A 20,000-nucleotide genomic window follows, 5' to 3' on the forward strand; every position below is an offset into this window, starting at 1 on the left:
CCAGGTACCAACCCTGACTGGTGATCACATGGTGACCACCAGGTCCCAACCCTGACTGGTGATCACATGACCAGGTACCAACCCTGACTGGTGATCACATGACCAGGTCCCAACCCTGACTGGTGATCACATGACCAGGTACCAACCCTGACTGGTGATCACATGACCAGGTCCAACCCTGACTGGTGATCACATGACCAGGTACCAACCCTGACTGGTTCACACTCACCTTCAGTTTCTTTCCTTTGTACGGATTCTTCACAAACTCAGTGGCATCAACGATGAGCTCTGTCATCGTTCTGTACTTACGGACCTGAAACACACACACACACACACACACACACACACACACACACACACACACACACACACACACACACACACACACACACACACACACACACACACACACACACACAGAGAGAGACACACACACACACACACACACACAGAGAGAGAGACACACACACACACACACAGAGAGAGAGACACACACACACACACACACACACACACACACACACACAGAGAGACACACACACACACACACACACACACACACACACAGAGAGACACACACACACACACACACACACAGAGAGAGAGACACACACACACACACAGAGAGAGAGACACACACACACACACACACACACACACACACACACACACACACACACACACACACACACACACACACACACACACACAGAGAGAGACACACACACACACACACACACACACACACAGAGACACACACACACACACACACACACACACACACACACACACACAGAGAGAGAGAGACACACACACACACACACACACACACACACACACACACACACACACACACACACACACACACACAGAGAGACACACACACACACACAGAGAGACACACACACACACACACACACACACACACACACACACACACACACACACACACGAAAAAAAGTGTCAAAAATTTCAGAAAAAGTGGCCAATAACAGAGCATCACCACTGAATGTTAGTGTGTATATTATGGGATGGCTGTGGTGAATGTTAGTGTGTATATTATGGGATGGCTGTGGTGAATGTTAGTGTGTATATTATGGGATGGCTGTGGTGAATGTTAGTGTGTATATTATGGGATGGCTGTGGTGAATGTTAGTGTGTATATTATGGGATGGCTGTGGTGAATGTTTGTGTGTATATTATGGGATGGCTGTGGTGAATGTTTGTGTGTATATTATGGGATGGCTGTGGTGAATGTTAGTGTGTATATTATGGGATGGCTGTGGTGAGAGTTCGTACATCAGAGGAGACTTTCTGCCATTTCTGGCGGCACATTTCTCCGGTGAAGCTGCCGAAGCCGACCTTGTCCCAGTCGAAGTGCGACTCGGTGGTTTTATACTTCATGGCGTCGGTGTCGGGCAGCTGAGTCCTGATCCTCTCCAGCAGCATCAGACAGTCCTCCTTCGTCCAATCATCTGCAGACAGACAGACAGACAGACAGACAGACAGACAGACAGACAGACAGACAGACAGACAGACAGACAGACACAGAAAGTAACTATGGAGTCTGGTGGAGATATGCTGGCTCTATACACGCTAAAAGTCCTGATTATTTACATGGAGTCTGGTGGAGATATGCTGGCTCTATACACGCTAAAAGTCCTGATTATTTACATGGAGTCTGGTGGAGATATGCTGGCTCTATACACGCTAAAAGTCCTGATTATTTACATGGAGTCTGGTGGAGATATGCTGGCTCTATACACGCTAAAAGTCCTGATTATTTACATGGAGTCTGGTGGAGATATGCTGGCTCTATACACGCTAAAAGTCCTGATTATTTACATGGAGTCTGGTAGGTTGATAAAAAAAAGAAGGTTACCTGGTTCACTCTTGATCCTGGCGCTCTGAGCCGCAGAGACGCTGCTGCTGCCGTTCATCATGCAGCGAGTGACGGAGAGGACTCGCCTCACTCCTCTACACACACACACACACACACACACACACACACACACACACACACACACAAGATTAGTAATGCTGCTCACACATAGGTCCTCTCCTCTTCAATGTTAGTTTGAATTGTTCTGGTGTCAGAATGATGAAGACAGTCGGATATAAAACACGATGTCGGCTCTACACGATGATTACTTTCTTTTCCTTGGCAACTATTCGGTTTTTAGTAAGATGAACAGATTTCTGTTATCAATGGGCTTGAAAAATATTGCAAACATCTGCCGAAATGAGAAAAAAATATGACCAGGGGACCCCATACTGTAGGTCTGGGCTGAGCCCCCCAAAAAAAACAAAGCAACAAAAATGTAAATAATGTTTTCCCCTCCAAAAAATAAAAAAGCAGTACAAATGTTGGAAAAAACAACTTTGTTTTTCATTTTTTTTAAAGCATCCCAAAAAAAAACCATTTACAATATCTGGGCTAAGGCCCCGGATGTTTCAACGTGTGAATCCGCCCCTGCCGTCTGCTGATCCGCCCTCAGCGCTCTGATCCCCGGCTGTTCTGACCCTGACTGACCGGCCGAGGCAACCTGTCCCCGGCTGTGGTGCGTCACCGCGGCCCGCTGACAAGGTCAAACTGCGGGGGCGAAGATTATTCGATTTATTCCCGTATTACCGGTGTAAACGGAATATTTAGCCTCAGCATGAAACGGCTCAACAATGTTATGAGCTCAGTGTGTGTTGAACCCAGACCAGGTCACTCTGAGGGCAGGCTAGACTCCCACTAGAATGTTTATCCAAACGCCATTCAAAAATCTGTCACTTTAAATAAAAAAGCGCTTATATAAACATATATATGTACACATACAGCTAATGTGAGACACTGTCGTCGATCTTTATGAGCAACTCATTCATTCGGCATGAATTAAATAGATTTACAAAAGAAAAAACGTTCTTAAAAGTGGCTCTATTTCTAAATATGATTCATCCAAAAAAAAAAAAAAGAGCACGGAGGGCAGTAGAGTCGGTCAGATCGACTCCGCTGAAGTCAAGAGTTTGTCTGAAATAAACTGTTTACGAGCCGAATTCACAAAGACATAAAGTTGAGTATTGATTTGTGGTTTATATAAGACAAAAGTCTGGCGCCGTGTTTAGTTTTAGGATTTCTAAATGGAGTTTGTTAGTGCGACGTGAGACGGTAATGTTAGCTGAAACCAGCGGGCCGTCAGGCTCCAGCTGCCCCGGTAATGGCGTCCGTTCTCCGGCAGGAGTCACCACGTAGCTTCCGCTGAACTGTACTGTGTATTTAGCTAAAGCCTTTTTACCTAAATGTGTAACCTGAGACTTAAACTGAGAAAATACAAAAACGAAATGAATATTAAAGCGTTGGAACACACAAGTTTTTCGCACGTGCAAGCAGATAATTGCAACGTTTAGCAAAACTGCTTAAAAGGTAAAATTCGTCGACATACAGTGTCTTTGGTTGCATAAAATATGGGATTAAAATGGCGTTATGTTCATCTGGTGTGAGTTATTTAACTGCCAAACTGCAGATTTGTGCAGATTTGGGTGCTGAGCGGGCTGGATGACAAGCAGCTGCCCAGAAGCCTTCACTGCGAAGCCGCCATGAATGTTCTGGAGACTCGGGGACAAACGACCAGAAAAACCCACAAATATGCTTTAAAATCACAACTAACTACTCACCTGCAGATTGAGACAGAAACCCGGTTTAATACTGCACACCACTGTGGTCGTTTGGATTATTTCGGGACTTTCAAAGTGTGTTTTTTTCAGCCGTAAACCCCGGGGAGTCAGCTCGAAACGAATCCGACAAAAGGAGCGTCTAGTCCGGTATGAAACTCCGCCCAGCGCCGCAGGGGGAGGAACTCCGGGAGAAAACATGAGGACAAAGGCGGAGGATGAAACCAGAGACAGCGGCTACAAAACACCAGCCAACCCCGCTGAAAAACTACTTTACATGTTATCAGTAGCCTGTAATTTTTAATTTTATGTATTTTTCACAGTGTAAAATTAAATTAGAAATACACTGCGACAGCGGACAGCGTCTTGTTCTGGAAATCTCCCCTTCCTGACTTTAACCTGGTCCGGGTCCAGATGCTGAAACCGGCGGGGAGACAGAGCACCGGGGCCCGGGGACAGAGATGCAGTCTGGGGGCCGCGGAGGAGACCGTCTGTCTCGCAGTTGCAGACTCCCGAGAAGAGGAACCAAAGTGTAGGCTACCCAAAAAAGGCATCAGTCTCCCCTCTGTTTAGGGCTCCCTCCCCGGAGAAGAGGAGTCTCCCGTCTGTTTAGGGCTCCCTCCCCGGCCTGTCGCGGTGCTTATCAGCGGCTCTGAGTCGGCAAACTAACCCGCATCCTGCAGGACAGCAGCCCGCATCCGCATGGCATCCTGCCCGCCGAGGACGCATCTTCTGCGGGTCCGATCTCCATCGAGTCACCGGTGCCCCCCACCCCCGGAGAAATTACCGATCTATACATCCAGCTTTAGAAACACCTGTCCTCGTGCCGGGAAACTCTCCACAGGTGAGGTGGAGGTGGGGGTGGGTGGGGCTCCAGATTCAGATGTTTTTTTTTTTTTTAAGTTGTTTTTATTGGTATATAACGGACAAGTAAACAACAGATCCGCAACCAGCCCTCCCTAACATCGTGTTGTGGTTACAAAAAAGGGAACAAATAAAGTGCAGTTTGAATATAAATAAAATACATTTATTACAGAATCTACTGAGACTTTTTTTATGTTTCATTGTCACAAATTAATAAAACTGAAAAACTCCCTAACCCGAGTGGTGAGTGAGTGAGAGTGTGTGTGTGTGTGTGTGTGTGTGTGTGTGTGTGTGTGTGTGTGTGTGTGTGTGTGTGTGTGTGTGTGTGTGTGTGTGTGTGTGTGTGTGTGTGTGTGTGTGTGTGTGTGTGTGTGTGTGTGTGTGTACTGTCCAATTTACTACCGCCACCTGCTGGTCCGGATGATGAAAAGTTAAATACTGAAACAATAATCCCTTAATATCGTTTTTTGACTGATGGGAACAACAATCTTTGGAATTGGTCCAGTACACAACGTACAACTTTTAGTTAAAGAGTAAGATCCTTTAAGTTTAACATGAAACAGCCCCGAAATCACCATCACCAAACTACACCAGACTCCATGTAAATAATCAGGACTTTTAGCGTGTATAGAGCCAGCATATCTCCACCAGACTCCATGTAAATAATCAGGACTTTTAGCGTGTATAGAGCCAGCATATCTCCACCAGACTCCATGTAAATAATCAGGACTTTTAGCGTGTATAGAGCCAGCATATCTCCACCAGACTCCATGTAAATAATCAGGACTTTTAGCGTGTATAGAGCCAGCATATCTCCACCCGACTCCATGTAAATAATCAGGACTTTTAGCGTGTATAGAGCCAGCATATCTCCACCAGACTCCATGTAAATAACCAGGACTTTTAGCGTGTATAGAGCCAGCATATCTCCACCAGACTCCATGTAAATAACCAGGACTTTTAGCGTGTATAGAGCCAGCATATCTCCACCAGACTTCATGTAAATAACCAGGACTTTTAGCGTGTATAGAGCCAGCATATCTCCACCAGACTCCATGTAAATAATCAGGACTTTTAGCGTGTATAGAGCCAGCATATCTCCACATGTAAATGGATGAATTAAGGGTTTATTTCAACCAAACCAGAGTGGTGATTGTTGGAACAGTGGAAAGATGAACCATGACAGCTTTTGGTAGTTTTATTTAGTTTCTGTCCACTTTGAATGAAGTGTGTTCTACGATGATAAAAGTCCTGATTATTTACATGGAGTCTGGTGGACATATGCTGGCTCTATACACGCTAAAAGTCCTGATTATTTACATGGAGTCTGGTGGAGTTTGGTGATGGAGATTTCGGGGCTGTTTCAAACGTAGCCTACTGCACAAAAGTATACTGTTTACTGTCTATCTATCGGTCTGTTATCTATCTATAAATGCGGCTTTTATTTTGAAAGAGAAACCGGGATGCATATGGATAATGGGGGTAGAGTGCGCATGCGTGACACCGCAGGCTAATCGTGAAAAGAAGAAACGGCGACATAAACATTAAAAAGGGACCAAAACGTCAAAAAAACGTGACAAAGATGATCAAAACAACATCTCTGCTTTGTGATGTCATGCCAGACAGACAGACCCTGACGTAAAACGAGCAACAGGCGGCGGCAGAGCGTCACCGCTGCGTCATTACGTCACCACCACAGAAGAGAAGAAGCCGGAAGTGTCAGCAGCAGAAGTCGGAGCAGATTAGCCTGATTAGCCTGCAGGCTAGCGAGCTGTGATGTGACGTGTCTAAAGCCGACAGTAAGTCTGCCTTTCTTTCTTTGCGTGTGCTCGCGCGCTCTCAGCTCTCTGTGCGTTCACTCACGCGCTCCTTAGTGCCGCCGGCCGACAGCTGTTAGCATGTAGCTTTAGCCCGCTACTTCCTGTCCGGGCGGGTTAGCATCTGTTAGCAGTTAGCTCCGAGTTTCTGGGTTAATAATCCGAAATCAAACACTGTGCGCGAGGAGCAGAGAGGAAGAAGTACTCGGATACTTTACTGTAGTACAAGTACTAATACTCTACTACAAGTTAAATATGCGAGTATTATCAAGAACATGTAGTTAAAGTATTAAAGTAACGTTACTCTTCTTATTAGTTTAGTGCAGATAGTATTTAAAGTTTAGCTTTCTCCCCTGTCTGTCTGTCTCTCTCTCTCTGTCTGTCTGTTTTTCTGTCCCTTCCTACTCCATGTATTGTCTAAAGTATTTTGTAGTAACCAGGACTATCATATGTTTTTCAATCTGCAGCTGAAATACTCAAAGTAAAGTACCTGTTGAGTAAATGTGTGTGTGTGTGTGTGTATATGTGTGCGTATACGTGTGTGTGTGTGTGTGTGTGTGTGTGTGTGTGTGTGTGTGTGTGTGTGTGTGTGTGTGTCTGTGTGTCTGTCTCACTGTAGACCACAGGTGTCCAACTCGAGGCCTGAGGGCCAAATCTGGCCCCTCACAGGTGTTGATCCAGCCCGTACATCGGTTTAGGTTACCAAAACATTTCGGCCTAACCAGTTTTTGTCACTTTTGCCGAAGATTTTGGCAATTTATTTGCCCCCATTTTTTAAGTTTATTTTTTCGGCGGGTTTTTTTTCGGCTTTATGTCAACCAAACTGTAAGGGAGAAGACTTTATGTGACAGTCAAAGATATTTGACTTTTTCAAAATAAAATAAAGAGTCACATCCAGGGCCAGACATTTAGAGTTTATTTACATGCTTTTATTTTGAAAAAGTCAAATATCTTTGACTGTATTATTGCATGTCTTATGAAGTCTCTATTTTCAGGAACACATAGTCATGGAAATTTGCCAAAAAGTAATAAAGTTGTAAAAAAAAAGTAATTGTGGTATTAAAAAAGTTGTTAAATGTAATGAAAAAGTCAGGCAAAAGTTGTAAAAAAAGTAAAGGAAAAGTCATGAAAAAAAGTTGTAAAAAAGTCGCCAAAGTCATGGAAAAAAGTAATGGAGAAGTGATGAAAAGTAATGGAAAAGTGTCTTAGTAAAAAGTCATGAAAAAAAAGTTGTGCGAGCTAGGGCTGGGCGATATATCGATATATTTTTAAATGAGATATGGAATTAGACCATATTGCATATATCGATATAGTTCAAATGTGATCCTTGCTCCCATAGATATATACACAGATGTCGCCTTGAGGTTCTAAACATACGTCAAAACCGCCGCCATCTTGGAACAGAGGTCCGAAGCATTCAGATCAACGCTAAAGATGCCGGACTTTTGTACTGCTTAATTATGTTAGATAGAGGAAATGAAAAGAACAAACAGCAATGAATAACATTTAACAGGTGACCATGTGTTTTATGATTATGTATGCCGCCTTTGACCAGCAACCTGAGCTCCGGGCGGCAGCGGAGGCGGAGAGCTCCGTGGCCGGCCGCAGCGTCTCTTCCCCGGAAAAACACAGCTTTGCCTCGCTGCTGCGCCGGTCCCCGCTGATCCAGATCGGACCAGCCAAAGACAGAGTGGTGATCGGTAGGATCTTACACGTAGTCCAGGACGACCTGTATGTCGATATCGGGCGGAAAGTTCCACTAAGTTTGCCGGCGGCAGGCGGACGGAGAGAAGCTTCAGCGGGGCAGCAGAGACCGTCTGCAGCTGCAGGATCTGGAGCTCAGTGCTCGTTAAAATGACACGTAACGCATAAATACATACAGAAATAAATAGTGGAGGAATGAGCCTGGACATTTCAGTCTGTTTTAAACTTCACCTTGAAGCAGAAACTCTTAGTTCAGAAGGGTGAAGTTTCCGTTTGACTCAGATCTGTGAACCGATCATAATAAATATTCTTTGTATTAACACATTAATTAGTTTCTTTGTTTTGTAGTCGATAGTTCATCTTTTAGTTTACTTAAGTGGAAGCAGTATCAAGTGGAAGAATGGGACTATAAACCTAGGCTTACAGGCATGAGGCATTACATTTTGAACAAAGTAGATTATATTAATATCAAAAGCTTAATTGACCTTTGGAACGAATCACAAATATGGAGCTTTGATTTCAAAAAGGTACTCCTGTTATACAGTATTTAGGTTTACATTTTATTGTTATTTGAACAGCTGAGCATTTAATCATGAACCACGTGAAGAAACCGGTTTATTATTTATTTGATTTTGCAACTGTCTCTATGAAACTACTTGTGACATGTCATATTTGATTTTGGCTTTGACTGAACATTTGCTCTCACTTTGGGAAAAAATATCGGGATATATATCGATATCGATATTCAGCCGAAATATATCGGGATATGACTTTTGGTCCATATCGCCCAGCTCTAGTGCGAGCCCTGTGTGGAGTAAAGTGGTGTCTGTGTGTAACAGGTGGAGTGACGCTGTGAGCTAAGCCCCGCCCCCTGTGTGTTGCCGGGGGCGATGGCGCTGATCGAAGGCGTGGGAGACGAGGTGACTCTGCTGTTCGGATCGCTGCTGCTGCTCGCCGTGATGCTGCTGGCGTGGATCTCCACCCGCACGGCCGAGCCGCCGGAGCACCTGTTCACCACAGGCCCCGCCCCCTCGCCGGGCCACGCCCACACGGACACGCCGGCGCCGCCCGCCGAGGCGGAAGCTCCGCCCACTGAGGCCACGGCGGCGAGCAACGAGGCGGACGCAGCGGCCGGAGCAGACGGAGCAGACGGAGCAGACGGAGGAGACGGAGGAGAGAGGAACATGGTGCTCCGAATCAAGTTCCTCAACGACACCGAGACCACGGCTCAGGTCAAACCACAGGACACCATCGGCTACATCAAACGGTAACTCACTACTACATCACTACTGCATCACTACTGCATCACTACTGCATCACTACTGCATCACTGCATCACTACTGCATCACTACTACATCACTACTGCATCACTACTGCATCACTACTGCATCACTACTGCATCACTGCATCACTACTGCATCACTACATCACTACTGCATCACTACTGCATCACTACTGCATCACTACATCACTACTACATCTACATCACTACTACATCACTACTGCATCACTACATCACTACTACATCATCACTACATCACTACTGCATCACTACATCACTACTACATCACTACATCACTACTACATCATCACTACATCACTACTGCATCACTACATCACTACTACATCACTACATCACTACTACATCACTACTGCATCACTACTGCATCACTACATCACTACATCACTACTACATCACTACTACATCACTACTACATCACTGCTGCATCACTGCTGCATCACTGCTGCATCACTACATCACTACTGCATCACTACTGCATCACTACTGCATCACTACTGCATCACTACTGCACTACTACATCTACTGCATCACTACTACATCACTACTGCATCACTACTACGTCACTGCTGTATGGAACTTAATTTGATACCATATACGTAGTAGGGGCTCTCTGCTCTGTCTCTCAGCTAAGGGGTCCTCTGCTCTAGAATCTAATTTCTCTGTGATGCTTCCAGACAGTTGTGTGTTTTTGTAGCTAACCCTACTCTGTGTACTCTGTGTACTCTGTGTACTTTGTGCCCCCACCAGGACCTATTTTTCGGGCCGGGAGCAGCAGGTGCGTCTGATCTACCAGGGCCAGCTGCTGCAGGACGACGGCCAGACTCTGGCGTCTCTGAACCTCGCCCATAACTGCGTGCTGCACTGCCACATCTCGGCCGCCGCCGCCGCTGGGGCGGGGCGCGCCCGCGGGGGCCGCGCGGCGGCCGACCCGGTCCAGGTGGCGCTGAACGTGGGCAGCCTCATGGTGCCGGTGCTGGTCCTCATGCTGTCCGTGCTGTGGTACTGCCAGATCCAGTACCGGCAGTTCTTCCGCGGCGCCCGCCACCGCCTCGCTGGTCGGGTCACCATCTTCCTCAGCCTCGTCGCCTTGGGTCTACCGCCCGCTAGCCGGCGCTCTGATTGGCTGCTGCCTTGAGTCTACTGCTGCTAGCAGCGCTCTGATTAGCTGCTGCAGGCAGCAGGGCGGAGCTCTGGACTGGACTTAATGTGGGGGCTACATTTACTGTGCTCGTTCCCCCTCTCTTTACCCCTCTCATTCCCCCTGCTCTGGTGTTTCCCCCTCTCTTTACCCCTCTCATTCCCCCTGCTCTGGTGTTCCCCCCTCTCTTTACCCCTCTCATTCCCCCTGCTCTGGTGTTCCCCCCTCTCTTTACCCCTCTCATTCCCCCTGCTCTGGTGTTCCCCCCTCTTTTTACCCCTCTCATTCCCCCTGCTCTGGTGTTCCCCCCCTCTCTTTACCCCTCTCATTCCCCCTGCTCTGGTGTTTCCCCCTCTCTTTACCCCTCTCATTCCCCTGCTCTGGTGTTCCCCCCCTCTTTTACCCCTCTCATTCCCCCTGCTCTGGTGTTTCCCCCCTCTCTTTACCCCTCTCATTCCCCCCCTGCTCTGGTGTTCCCCCTCTCTTTACCCCTCTCATTCCCCCTGCTCTGGTGTTCCCCCTCTCTTTACCCCTCTCATTCCCCCTACCAACCAAAAAACATAGCAGTGAAGATGGAGCCTGATTGGCTGCAGTAGAGGTGGAGTGCTCTCCCTCTCCCTGTCTCTCTCTCTCTCTCCCTGTCTCTCTCTCTCTCTCCCTGTCTCTCTCTCTCTCTCCCTGTCTCTCTCTCTCTCCCTGTCTCTCTCTCTCTCCCTGTCTCTCTCTCTCTCTCCCTGTCTCTCTCTCTCCGGACCTTTGGGATGAAACAGACGCTGATAGTATTTTTTTGTGTTTAATTTTTCCGTTGCCATGGAATCGCTGAGTGTTTACGAGGACTTTAATTTCTAGATTTTTAGGAGAAGTTTCTCTATAGGTCTCTCATCATCATCATCATCATCATCATCGTCGTGCCTCTTCTACCTTCTGGTTCTGGAAGTGTCTCAACGTGTGAAAGTCTTTTGTGTTAATGACAGCTTTTGAAGAGAAAGAAATTCTATTAAAATCATTTATTTATCTCGTTGTGGTTTGTTGTGCCTGGAGATGAGCGACGTGTTCGTCATCTCAACCGCTGACCGATCGTTTCTACGAAAGCAGCCGTGCAATGCATTCTGGGGACTTTGGAGTTTTCATTTGCAAAAAGTTGAATGCAGACAACTTTATGCAAATGTGGAGCGGCTCGGCTCGCCACCTCTCAAAAGCTGATGAAAAACATGCTCCTGTTCACATGTTGTGATTTGTAGTCACAGCGTGTACAGATAACAAGGTCACATGACACACAGCCATCTTCTAACTGTATACATACCGGGGACTATATTCTCAGAAAGCCGAAGCACTGCAACTGGGGCGGAGGGATTTGCTCGCAGCACCTGAGAAGCACAGAGTTCACCTGGAGTTCACTCAGAGTTGGAGTAATAATCACTCCGCCCCAGTAGCATTGGTTGGGCTGAAGATTGCCCGAATGCTATTTTTTGATCCCATAACTACCCTGTGAATATGGCTCTATTTTCCAAATATGGTATGCTCATGAATATTTAGATGAGCTACGCGCTGATTGGTTTGAGTGAAGCACATACACACATTGCAGACGAGACAGCAGGTCTCATATTTCAGACACTGCAAAGTTATACATTGTCTAATATTTCGTTATTAAATTCACTTCTGAGAGTTTTTTATATGACAAATCAACTATATAAAGCTCAAATATGGGCCGTTTTATGAAAATGTATGGCTAATTGCAAATTTGGTAAGACATGTCGGACTTTAGGAGCTCCACACAGTCTGACGAGAAAGCGGCAACTTCCTTACCCAGTGAAAGTCACCGTTTCTGGGTTACTTACTACCAGGGCTTGGGGGCCGGTGGCCAGTTGCTGGCATAACTAGAGTATATTTACAGTTAGAATTTCGTCACGCCACTTATATTACAGCTACCCCAATGTCTTATAAAGCTAACAATGGTGTCCTATTTCAATTCAATTATTTTTTGTGAACACTAGGGGTTTCGTTAGCTGCTAGGGTCCCTTCAGTCCTATGTGTACAGATCGCGGCTAGTTAGCTACAGCTTTCGGCATAACTAGAGTATATTTACAGTTTGAATTTCGTCACAGCACTTATATAACCTAAGGTCTGGGGTTGCATTTTTGTGAATTTTAGGGGTGTCCTTAGGAGGAGCTGTTAGCCAGGCTATGTGTCCCATTTAATCGTATGGGAAAATATCATTGCTACACTTTCGGCATAACTATCGAATATTTACAGTTTGAATTTCGTCACGATATGTCTATCGCAGCTCCCTAAGATCTTAACAAAGTTAACATTTCAATTTAATGCATTTTTGTGAATTTTGGAGGTCTTGTTAGGAGGAGGCAAGCTAGCTAGCTCTCATTGATAGAGCTCCATCCAGCTCACTCGCAGACAAGAGGCGTTGATTTCCCCGATTGTTTGTTTAAATAACTCAACACACACACACATATATATCCATTATAAGAGTAACTGGAACCTGTGGTAAGAGATTGCTGGCGTAACAAGCTCGCTGACCGCGCTCTCACTCACACATACACACACACCGGGTATTTAGCAGGAAGAGGGGAGCTGCAGGCCCTGGAGCTCTGTCAGGGCAGGGGTGTTTGGTAGTCCAGTCACCCAGAAACGGTGACTTTGCGCGGGAATGGAGCACCTTGGGCTGGCCAGCCCTGACGGAGCTCACAGCAGGCTGGTTTAGCTATTCATTTTCATAAAACGGCCCATATTTGACCTCTACATAGTTGATTTCTCGCATAAGAAGTCCGAAGTGAATTTAGTGGTAAAACAGCAGATGAACAATTTCTGAGATCTGCGCGACCCATTCCGAAGGTGTAGTCTGTAAAGGTGTAGTCTATGTAAAGGTGTAGCCTGTGTAAAGGTGTAGTCTGTGTAAAGGTGTAGTCTATAAAGGTGTAGCCTATAAAGGTGTAGCCTATAAAGGTGTAGCCTGTGTAAAGGTGTAGTCTATGTAAAGGTGTAGTCTGTGTAAAGGTGTAGTCTATAAAGGTGTAGCCTATAAAGGTGTAGCCTGTGTAAAGGTGTAGCCTGTGTAAAGGTGTAGTCTATGTAAAGGTGTAGTCTATGTAAAGGTGTAGCCTGTGTAAAGGTGTAGTCTGTGTAAAGGTGTAGCCTGTGTAAAGGTGTAGCCTATAAAGGTGTAGTCTATAAAGGTGTAGTCTGTGTAAAGGTGTAGCCTGTGTAAAGGTGTAGCCTGTGTAAAGGTGTAGCCTGTGTAAAGGTGTAGCCTGTGTAAAGGTGTAGTCTATAAAGGTGTAGCCTGTGTAAAGGTGTAGCCTGTGTAAAGGTGTAGCCTGTGTAAAGGTGTAGCCTGTGTAAAGGTGTAGCCTATAAAGGTGTAGCCTATAAAGGTGTAGCCTATAAAGGTGTAGCCTGTGTAAAGGTGTATCCTATAAAAGTAGTGTAGTCTATGTAAAGGTGTAGCCTGTGTAAAGGTGTAGCCTGTGTAAAGGTGTAGTCTAAAAGGTGTAGCCTGTGTAAAGGTGTAGCCTGTGTAAAGGTGTAGGTGTAGTCTATGTAAAGGTGTAGCCTGTGTAAAGGTGTAGTCTATGTAAAGGTGTAGCCTGTGTAAAGGTGTAGTCTATAAAGGTGTAGCCTGTGTAAAGGTGTAGCCTATGTAAAGGTGTAGTCTATGTAAAGGTGTAGCCTGTGTAAAGGTGTAGTCTATGTAAAGGTGTAGCCTGTGTAAAGGTGTAGTCTATGTAAAGGTGTAGCCTGTGTAAAGGTGTAGCCTGTGTAAAGGTGTAGCCTATGTAAAGGTGTAGCCTGTGTAAAGGTGTAGTCTATGTAAAGGTGTAGCCTATGTAAAGGTGTAGCCTGTGTAAAGGTGTAGCCTGTGTAAAGGTGTAGCCTGTGTAAAGGTGTAGTCTATGTAAAGGTGTAGTCTGTGTAAAGGTGTAGTCTGTGTAAAGGTGTAGTCTATGTAAAGGTGTAGCCTGTGTAAAGGTGTAGTCTATGTAAAGGTGTAGCCTGTGTAAAGGTGTAGTCTATGTAAAGGTGTAGTCTGTGTAAAGGTGTAGTCTGTGTAAAGGTGTAGTCTATGTAAAGGTGTAGCCTGTGTAAAGGTGTAGTCTATGTAAAGGTGTAGCCTGTGTAAAGGTGTAGCCTATGTAAAGGTGTAGTCTATGTAAAGGTGTAGCCTGTGTAAAGGTGTAGTCTGTGTAAAGGTGTAGCCTGTGTAAAGGTGTAGCCTGTGTAAAGGTGTAGCCTGTGTAAAGGTGTAGTCTGTGTAAAGGTGTAGTCTGTGTAAAGGTGTAGCCTGTGTAAAGGTGTAGTCTGTGTAAAGGTGTAGTCTATGTAAAGGTGTAGCCTGTGTAAAGGTGTAGCCTGTGTAAAGGTGTAGTCTGTGTAAAGGTGTAGTCTATGTAAAGGTGTAGCCTGTGTAAAGGTGTAGTCTGTGTAAAGGTGTAGCCTGTGTAAAGGTGTAGTCTATGTAAAGGTGTAGCCTGTGTAAAGGTGTAGTCTATGTAAAGGTGTAGCCTGTGTAAAGGTGTAGACTATAAAGGTGTAGCCTGTGTAAAGGTGTAGCCTGTGTAAAGGTGTAGTCTATGTAAAGGTGTAGCCTGTGTAAAGGTGTAGTCTATGTAAAGGTGTAGCCTGTGTAAAGGTGTAGCCTGTGTAAAGGTGTAGTCTGTGTAAAGGTGTAGCCTGTGTAAAGGTGTAGTCTATGTAAAGGTGTAGCCTGTGTAAAGGTGTAGTCTATGTAAAGGTGTAGCCTGTGTAAAGGTGTAGTCTATGTAAAGGTGTAGTCTGTGTAAAGGTGTAGTCTGTGTAAAGGTGTAGTCTATGTAAAGGTGTAGCCTGTGTAAAGGTGTAGTCTATGTAAAGGTGTAGCCTGTGTAAAGGTGTAGTCTGTGTAAAGGTGTAGCCTGTGTAAAGGTGTAGCCTGTGTAAAGGTGTAGTCTATGTAAAGGTGTAGCCTGTGTAAAGGTGTAGCCTGTGTAAAGGTGTAGCCTATGTAAAGGTGTAGCCTGTGTAAAGGTGTAGCCTGTGTAAAGGTGTAGTCTATGTAAAGGTGTAGCCTGTGTAAAGGTGTAGCCTGTGTAAAGGTGTAGTCTGTAAAGGTGTAGTCTATGTAAAGGTGTAGCCTGTGTAAAGGTGTAGTCTGTGTAAAGGTGTAGTCTGTGTAAAGGTGTAGTCTGTGTAAAGGTGTAGCCTGTGTAAAGGTGTAGTCTGTGTAAAGGTGTAGTCTGTGTAAAGGTGTAGCCTGTGTAAAGGTGTAGTCTGTGTAAAGGTGTAGTCTGTGTAAAGGTGTAGCCTGTGTAAAGGTGTAGTAGCCTGTGTAAAGGTGTAGCCTGTGTAAAGGTGTAGTCTGTAAAGGTGTAGCCTGTGTAAAGGTGTAGCCTGTGTAAAGGTGTAGCCTGTGTAAAGGTGTAGCCTGTGTAAAGGTGTAGTCTGTGTAAAGGTGTAGCCTGTGTAAAGGTGTAGCCTGTGTAAAGGTGTAGCCTGTGTAGTCTGTAAAGGTGTAGCCTATGTGTAAAGGTGTAAAAAGGTGTAGCCTGTGTAAAGGTGTAGCCTGTGTAAAGGTGTAGCCTGTGTAAAGGTGTAGCCTATGTAAAGGTGTAGTCTGTGTAAAGGTGTAGCCTGTGTAAAGGTATAGCCTGTGTAAAGGTGTAGTCTGTCTATGTAAAGTCTATGTAAAGGTGTAGCCTGTGTAAAGGTGTAGTCTGTAAAGGTGTAGTCTGTGTAAAGGTGTAGCCTGTGTAAAGGTGTAGCCTGTGTAAAGGTATAAAGGTGTAGCCTGTGTAAAGGTGTAGTCTGTGTAAAGGTGTAGCCTGTGTAAAGGTGTAGCCTGTGTAAAGGTGTAGTCTATGTAAAGGTGTAGTCTATGTAAAGGTGTAGCCTGTGTAAAGGTGTAGCCTGTGTAAAGGTGTAGTCTGTAAAGGTGTAGCCTGTGTAAAGGTGTAGCCTGTGTAAAGGTGTAGCCTGTGTAAAGGTGTAGCCTGTGTAAAGGTGTAGTCTATGTAAAGGTGTAGCCTGTGTAAAGGTGTAGCCTGTGTAAAGGTGTAGTCTGTAAAGGTGTAGTCTGTAAAGGTGTAGCCTATGTAAAGGTATAGTCTGTGTAAAGGTGTAGTCTATGTAAAGGTGTAGCCTGTGTAAAGGTGTAGCCTGTGTAAAGGTGTAGTCTGTGTAAAGGTGTAGTCTGTATAAAGGTGTAGCCTGTGTAAAGGTGTAGTCTGTATAAAGGTGTAGCCTGTGTAAAGGTGTAGTCTGTGTAAATGATGGGGCGTGACAAAGAGAGAAACTAGAGCCAAATGAGGAGTCAACATGACATCATGACTTTGCGTAAACAAAATGTCGGCGCTCGTTATTCGCCAGCACTTTGACGCGTTTTTTGTGTTCACACCCAAGCGAGTTTCGCTGACGATGAGCCGAGTGAACACGCAAATTCATTCCCTGACGTTAGATGGCGCTTAATGTAAAACAAATACCCCGGGACACAAGGTGGAGATTGTCAAACGTTTGTGGGAAAAGGTTCCAGGCCTGTGTACCTGAAAGACAATTAGGTGAACTGAACTCACCATGAAGGCCCATTAGCTCTGCAGTACCACTCCAGAGAAGTTCTCTTTTGTCAAGATGTCTGGAGTCGCTGTCGCGTTTTGTCGTAAAGAGCTTTATGTTCCGACACCGACGAGACCAGCAGCTCTACGTTCATCTCGCCTCGCATCTTCCTCGGCTTATTTCTTCCCGACTACTTGCCGTTTTGTGTGTTGAGCGCCCCCAAGTTGTGTTTTACTGTAACTCCAGAAGCTCCAGACACGTGAGCAAAAGCTCCAATCTCATTGGTCGGATAGTTTTTGACACAGCGCGTCAAACCAAAAAAAGGAAACTGAGGCATTTTTTAAAAATTACGCTTTTACGTGAGGCGTTTTTCGCGTCGGTGTGCACGCTCACATTGGCGCCCTTTGTTTAGTCACGAGGCGTTAAACGTCGGCGAATATCACACGCGAAATTCGTCCTGGTGTGAACAGGCCTTAAGGCTTAACAAGGGTTAACACAGCACCTTAGTGCTTGTTTGTGCAACATTTTGGCCAGCTTAAACTGTGTTTATGTGCTCTAGAAACAAACTTTCTTACTTACTTTACAAGAGACAGGGTTTAGAGAGCAATTCTCAACAAAATAAACAGAAGTACATCATCCTTGTGTTGTCCTTTGGGTCCCGGTGACCCGAAGGACAACACAAGGGTTAAAAAAAAAAAAGGCTGAAAAAAAGCCACATGCGGGACACGACCCGGCTCTCCTGGTGAAAGTCCTGTTTTACCCATCAGCCACCACAACCAACCTACCTCCCCTTATACTACTCGCTACAAGGAAAAATTCACTCGTAATGTAAGCCAATGGCTGCCGAATTGTGTTGATAAACACGCTAAAAAGCGATTATGCGTCTTGATAACAAGCTTAAATGCAGACTGATCTCCTGAATTGGCGTATGTGTGAAACGCCAATTTGTATTCCGTTTTTGCGTGTTATCAAGACGCATAATCGCATTTTTGCGTGTATATCAACACAAATCGGCCACCATCGACCTACATTGCGAGTCAATGGCGGATGGGTAAAACACAGGACTTTCACCGGGAGAGCCGGGTTCGAGTCCCGTGTGGCGATTTTTCAGCCGTTTTTTTATTTTATTTTTTTACTTATGTTTCTTTCCTAAACCCAACCATTTATTGTTTCGCTAAGCGTGTTTGTCGTTATTTTCCGTGTTTTTGTCACTGTTTTGATGCTTAAGCCTTTCCCTGTCCTCTTTTCCTAAACCCAACCTTTTTTTTTATTTATTTATTTATTTATTTATTTCTTTTACAGGCGTGTGACGTTGTTCTCGCGATAGTACGCTATGCTCGCTGATATAACCCAACGTGGCGAGGCCACGTGGTGGGTGTGTTTACATCAGCTGTGTACAGCGTAGGCGTACACGTGGAGAGCTGAAAATGCGTACAATAACAACGCCATTTGGCTTTATGAAAGTGGCGTGTATATTTACACAAAATCATGATGCCATGTTGCCAAAATGGCATACGATTTTGGCGTGTCATAAATACATACGCCACTTCATGAGATCAGTCTGAGTTTTCAGCAGCAGTTTCAAATAGTGAGCTCTGCAGAGGAAAGAGGTGTCAATGGGATTTAGAGGTTCTACGTGTGTCCTAGTTACCCTCCAAACTGTCCTTATTACACTAGGACAAGGTCAGATTGGTTTTGCATTCTATCACCTCTTTAATCGTTAGGAGTAGAAATGGTTATCATGATTAGAAATGGATTCATGGCACAGCCCTGAACTTAACGGTAAACACATGGTTAGCAGATGTAATGAAGGCATTTTACCTGTTTCTGTGAAGACCAGGATTCTCTCTGGACTGGTTCAGATCTCTCCAGTTCTTCACAGACCGGAGTGGTGTTGGGGTGAAGACTTTACCAGACCTCCCTCAGGAAATTACCCATGATGCATAGCAACCCCCTACCTCCCCCACTCCCCCTGCAGGATTCTCCAGGTTTTACAGACTTGAGTCAGACGACACGTCAGGATTTACTCAACTTTTAATCCTCACGTCTGAACAATAATCAATAAATAAACTCAACACTGGAGCGAAGTTTCCTCTTCAGGTCATCAACACTGCAACACAGAGAGATGACATCAGGACTTTGTTACCTGTAGGTTTTCTCAGCTATCTGCGTGTATTTCTACGTCGTATACAGCGGGCGTACACATACACGCCACTTGGCTTGTTATCGCGAGAAGAAAAAGCTACGTTTGGTTTTAGGAGCCATCACACGCGGGTAGGGTTGGGCATCGTTTGGATTTTAACGATTCTGATTCTGGTTCTTATCGGGTGGAGTTGAAACGGGTCACATGCTTATTTCACAAATAAGAGGAAAGTTTTATTTTGATTCAGAGGTGGGTTGCAGTTAGACGAGGCTTTATCAACGTAAAATAAAGCCCCACTAGAGCACCACTTACTGGGCTCATAGACAGGAGATATATATATATATATATATATATATATATATATATATATACTGGAGCAGCAGACCCGTGTCTCTGGTCTGAGACCAGTGGAGGATATCAGAAGTCTCTTTCCGGTGCTGGCTGAGTGTTACTGAGCAGCCTCCAGCTGAGCTTGAAGACGTGGATGTGACGTGAGCAACGTGTCTGAAAGTGTGAAGTCTTCTGGTAGCTGTGAGAGAGAAATCTCAATCATTCCCAATCTCACAGAGACGGAGAGTGTAGGTATATGTAAGGAGATAACATAGACACAGGCTAATTACTGATCACTAACATGCTAGTTAACATTAGTAATTACTGATCACTAACATGATAGTTAACATTAGTAATTACTGATCACTAACATGCTAGTTAACATTAGTAATTACTGATCACTAACATGCTAGTTAACATTAGTAATTACTGATCACTAACATGCTAGTTAACATTAGTAATTACTGATCACTAACATGATAGTTAACATTAGTAATTACTGATCA

At 45.0% G+C, this 20,000-nt stretch overlaps 3 protein-coding genes across 8 annotated transcripts in view; 1 reads left to right on the forward strand and 2 right to left on the reverse strand.

Moving 5' to 3' along the window:
• Nucleotides 1–18,866, reverse strand: part of ubtfl (upstream binding transcription factor, like) — a 46,308-nt gene extending 27,442 nt beyond the window's left edge. For 2 of the 5 annotated variants that reach the window (XM_028593407.1, XM_028593402.1), the window contains exons 1-4: nucleotides 3,661–4,501; nucleotides 1,883–1,977; nucleotides 1,300–1,475; nucleotides 230–313 (exon numbers count right to left, since the gene is read on the reverse strand). In XM_028593407.1, coding sequence (XP_028449208.1) covers nucleotides 230–313; nucleotides 1,300–1,475; nucleotides 1,883–1,943 — 321 coding nt within the window. In that variant the 5' untranslated portion in view covers nucleotides 1,944–1,977; nucleotides 3,661–4,501. Of the gene's footprint in view, nucleotides 1–229; nucleotides 314–1,299; nucleotides 1,476–1,882; nucleotides 1,978–2,427; nucleotides 2,877–3,660; nucleotides 4,504–18,842 lie in introns of those variants that run through there. The other 3 variants (XM_028593405.1, XM_028593406.1, XM_028593403.1) reach the window with 3 other exon arrangements.
• Nucleotides 6,026–10,632, forward strand: tmub1 (transmembrane and ubiquitin-like domain containing 1). The gene is made up of 3 exons (XM_028593408.1): nucleotides 6,026–6,320; nucleotides 8,882–9,309; nucleotides 10,094–10,632. Exons 2-3 carry the CDS (start codon nucleotides 8,933–8,935, stop codon nucleotides 10,479–10,481), a joined length of 765 nt encoding a protein of 254 aa, XP_028449209.1. The 5' UTR covers nucleotides 6,026–6,320; nucleotides 8,882–8,932; the 3' UTR covers nucleotides 10,482–10,632.
• A 171-nt stretch (nucleotides 18,867–19,037) lies between the features above and the next one.
• LOC114565916 (dynein heavy chain 17, axonemal) overlaps nucleotides 19,038–20,000 on the reverse strand; it is a 32,323-nt gene continuing 31,360 nt past the window's right edge. For both annotated transcript variants that reach the window (XM_028594259.1, XM_028594258.1), the window contains one exon: nucleotides 19,038–19,131. In XM_028594259.1, coding sequence (XP_028450060.1) covers nucleotides 19,126–19,131 — 6 coding nt within the window. In that variant the 3' untranslated portion in view covers nucleotides 19,038–19,125. The remainder of the gene's footprint in view (nucleotides 19,132–20,000) is intronic.

This window comes from Perca flavescens, chromosome 12, assembly GCF_004354835.1.
Source record: "Perca flavescens isolate YP-PL-M2 chromosome 12, PFLA_1.0, whole genome shotgun sequence".
In the NCBI taxonomy this organism is placed as follows: domain Eukaryota; kingdom Metazoa; phylum Chordata; class Actinopteri; order Perciformes; family Percidae; genus Perca; species Perca flavescens.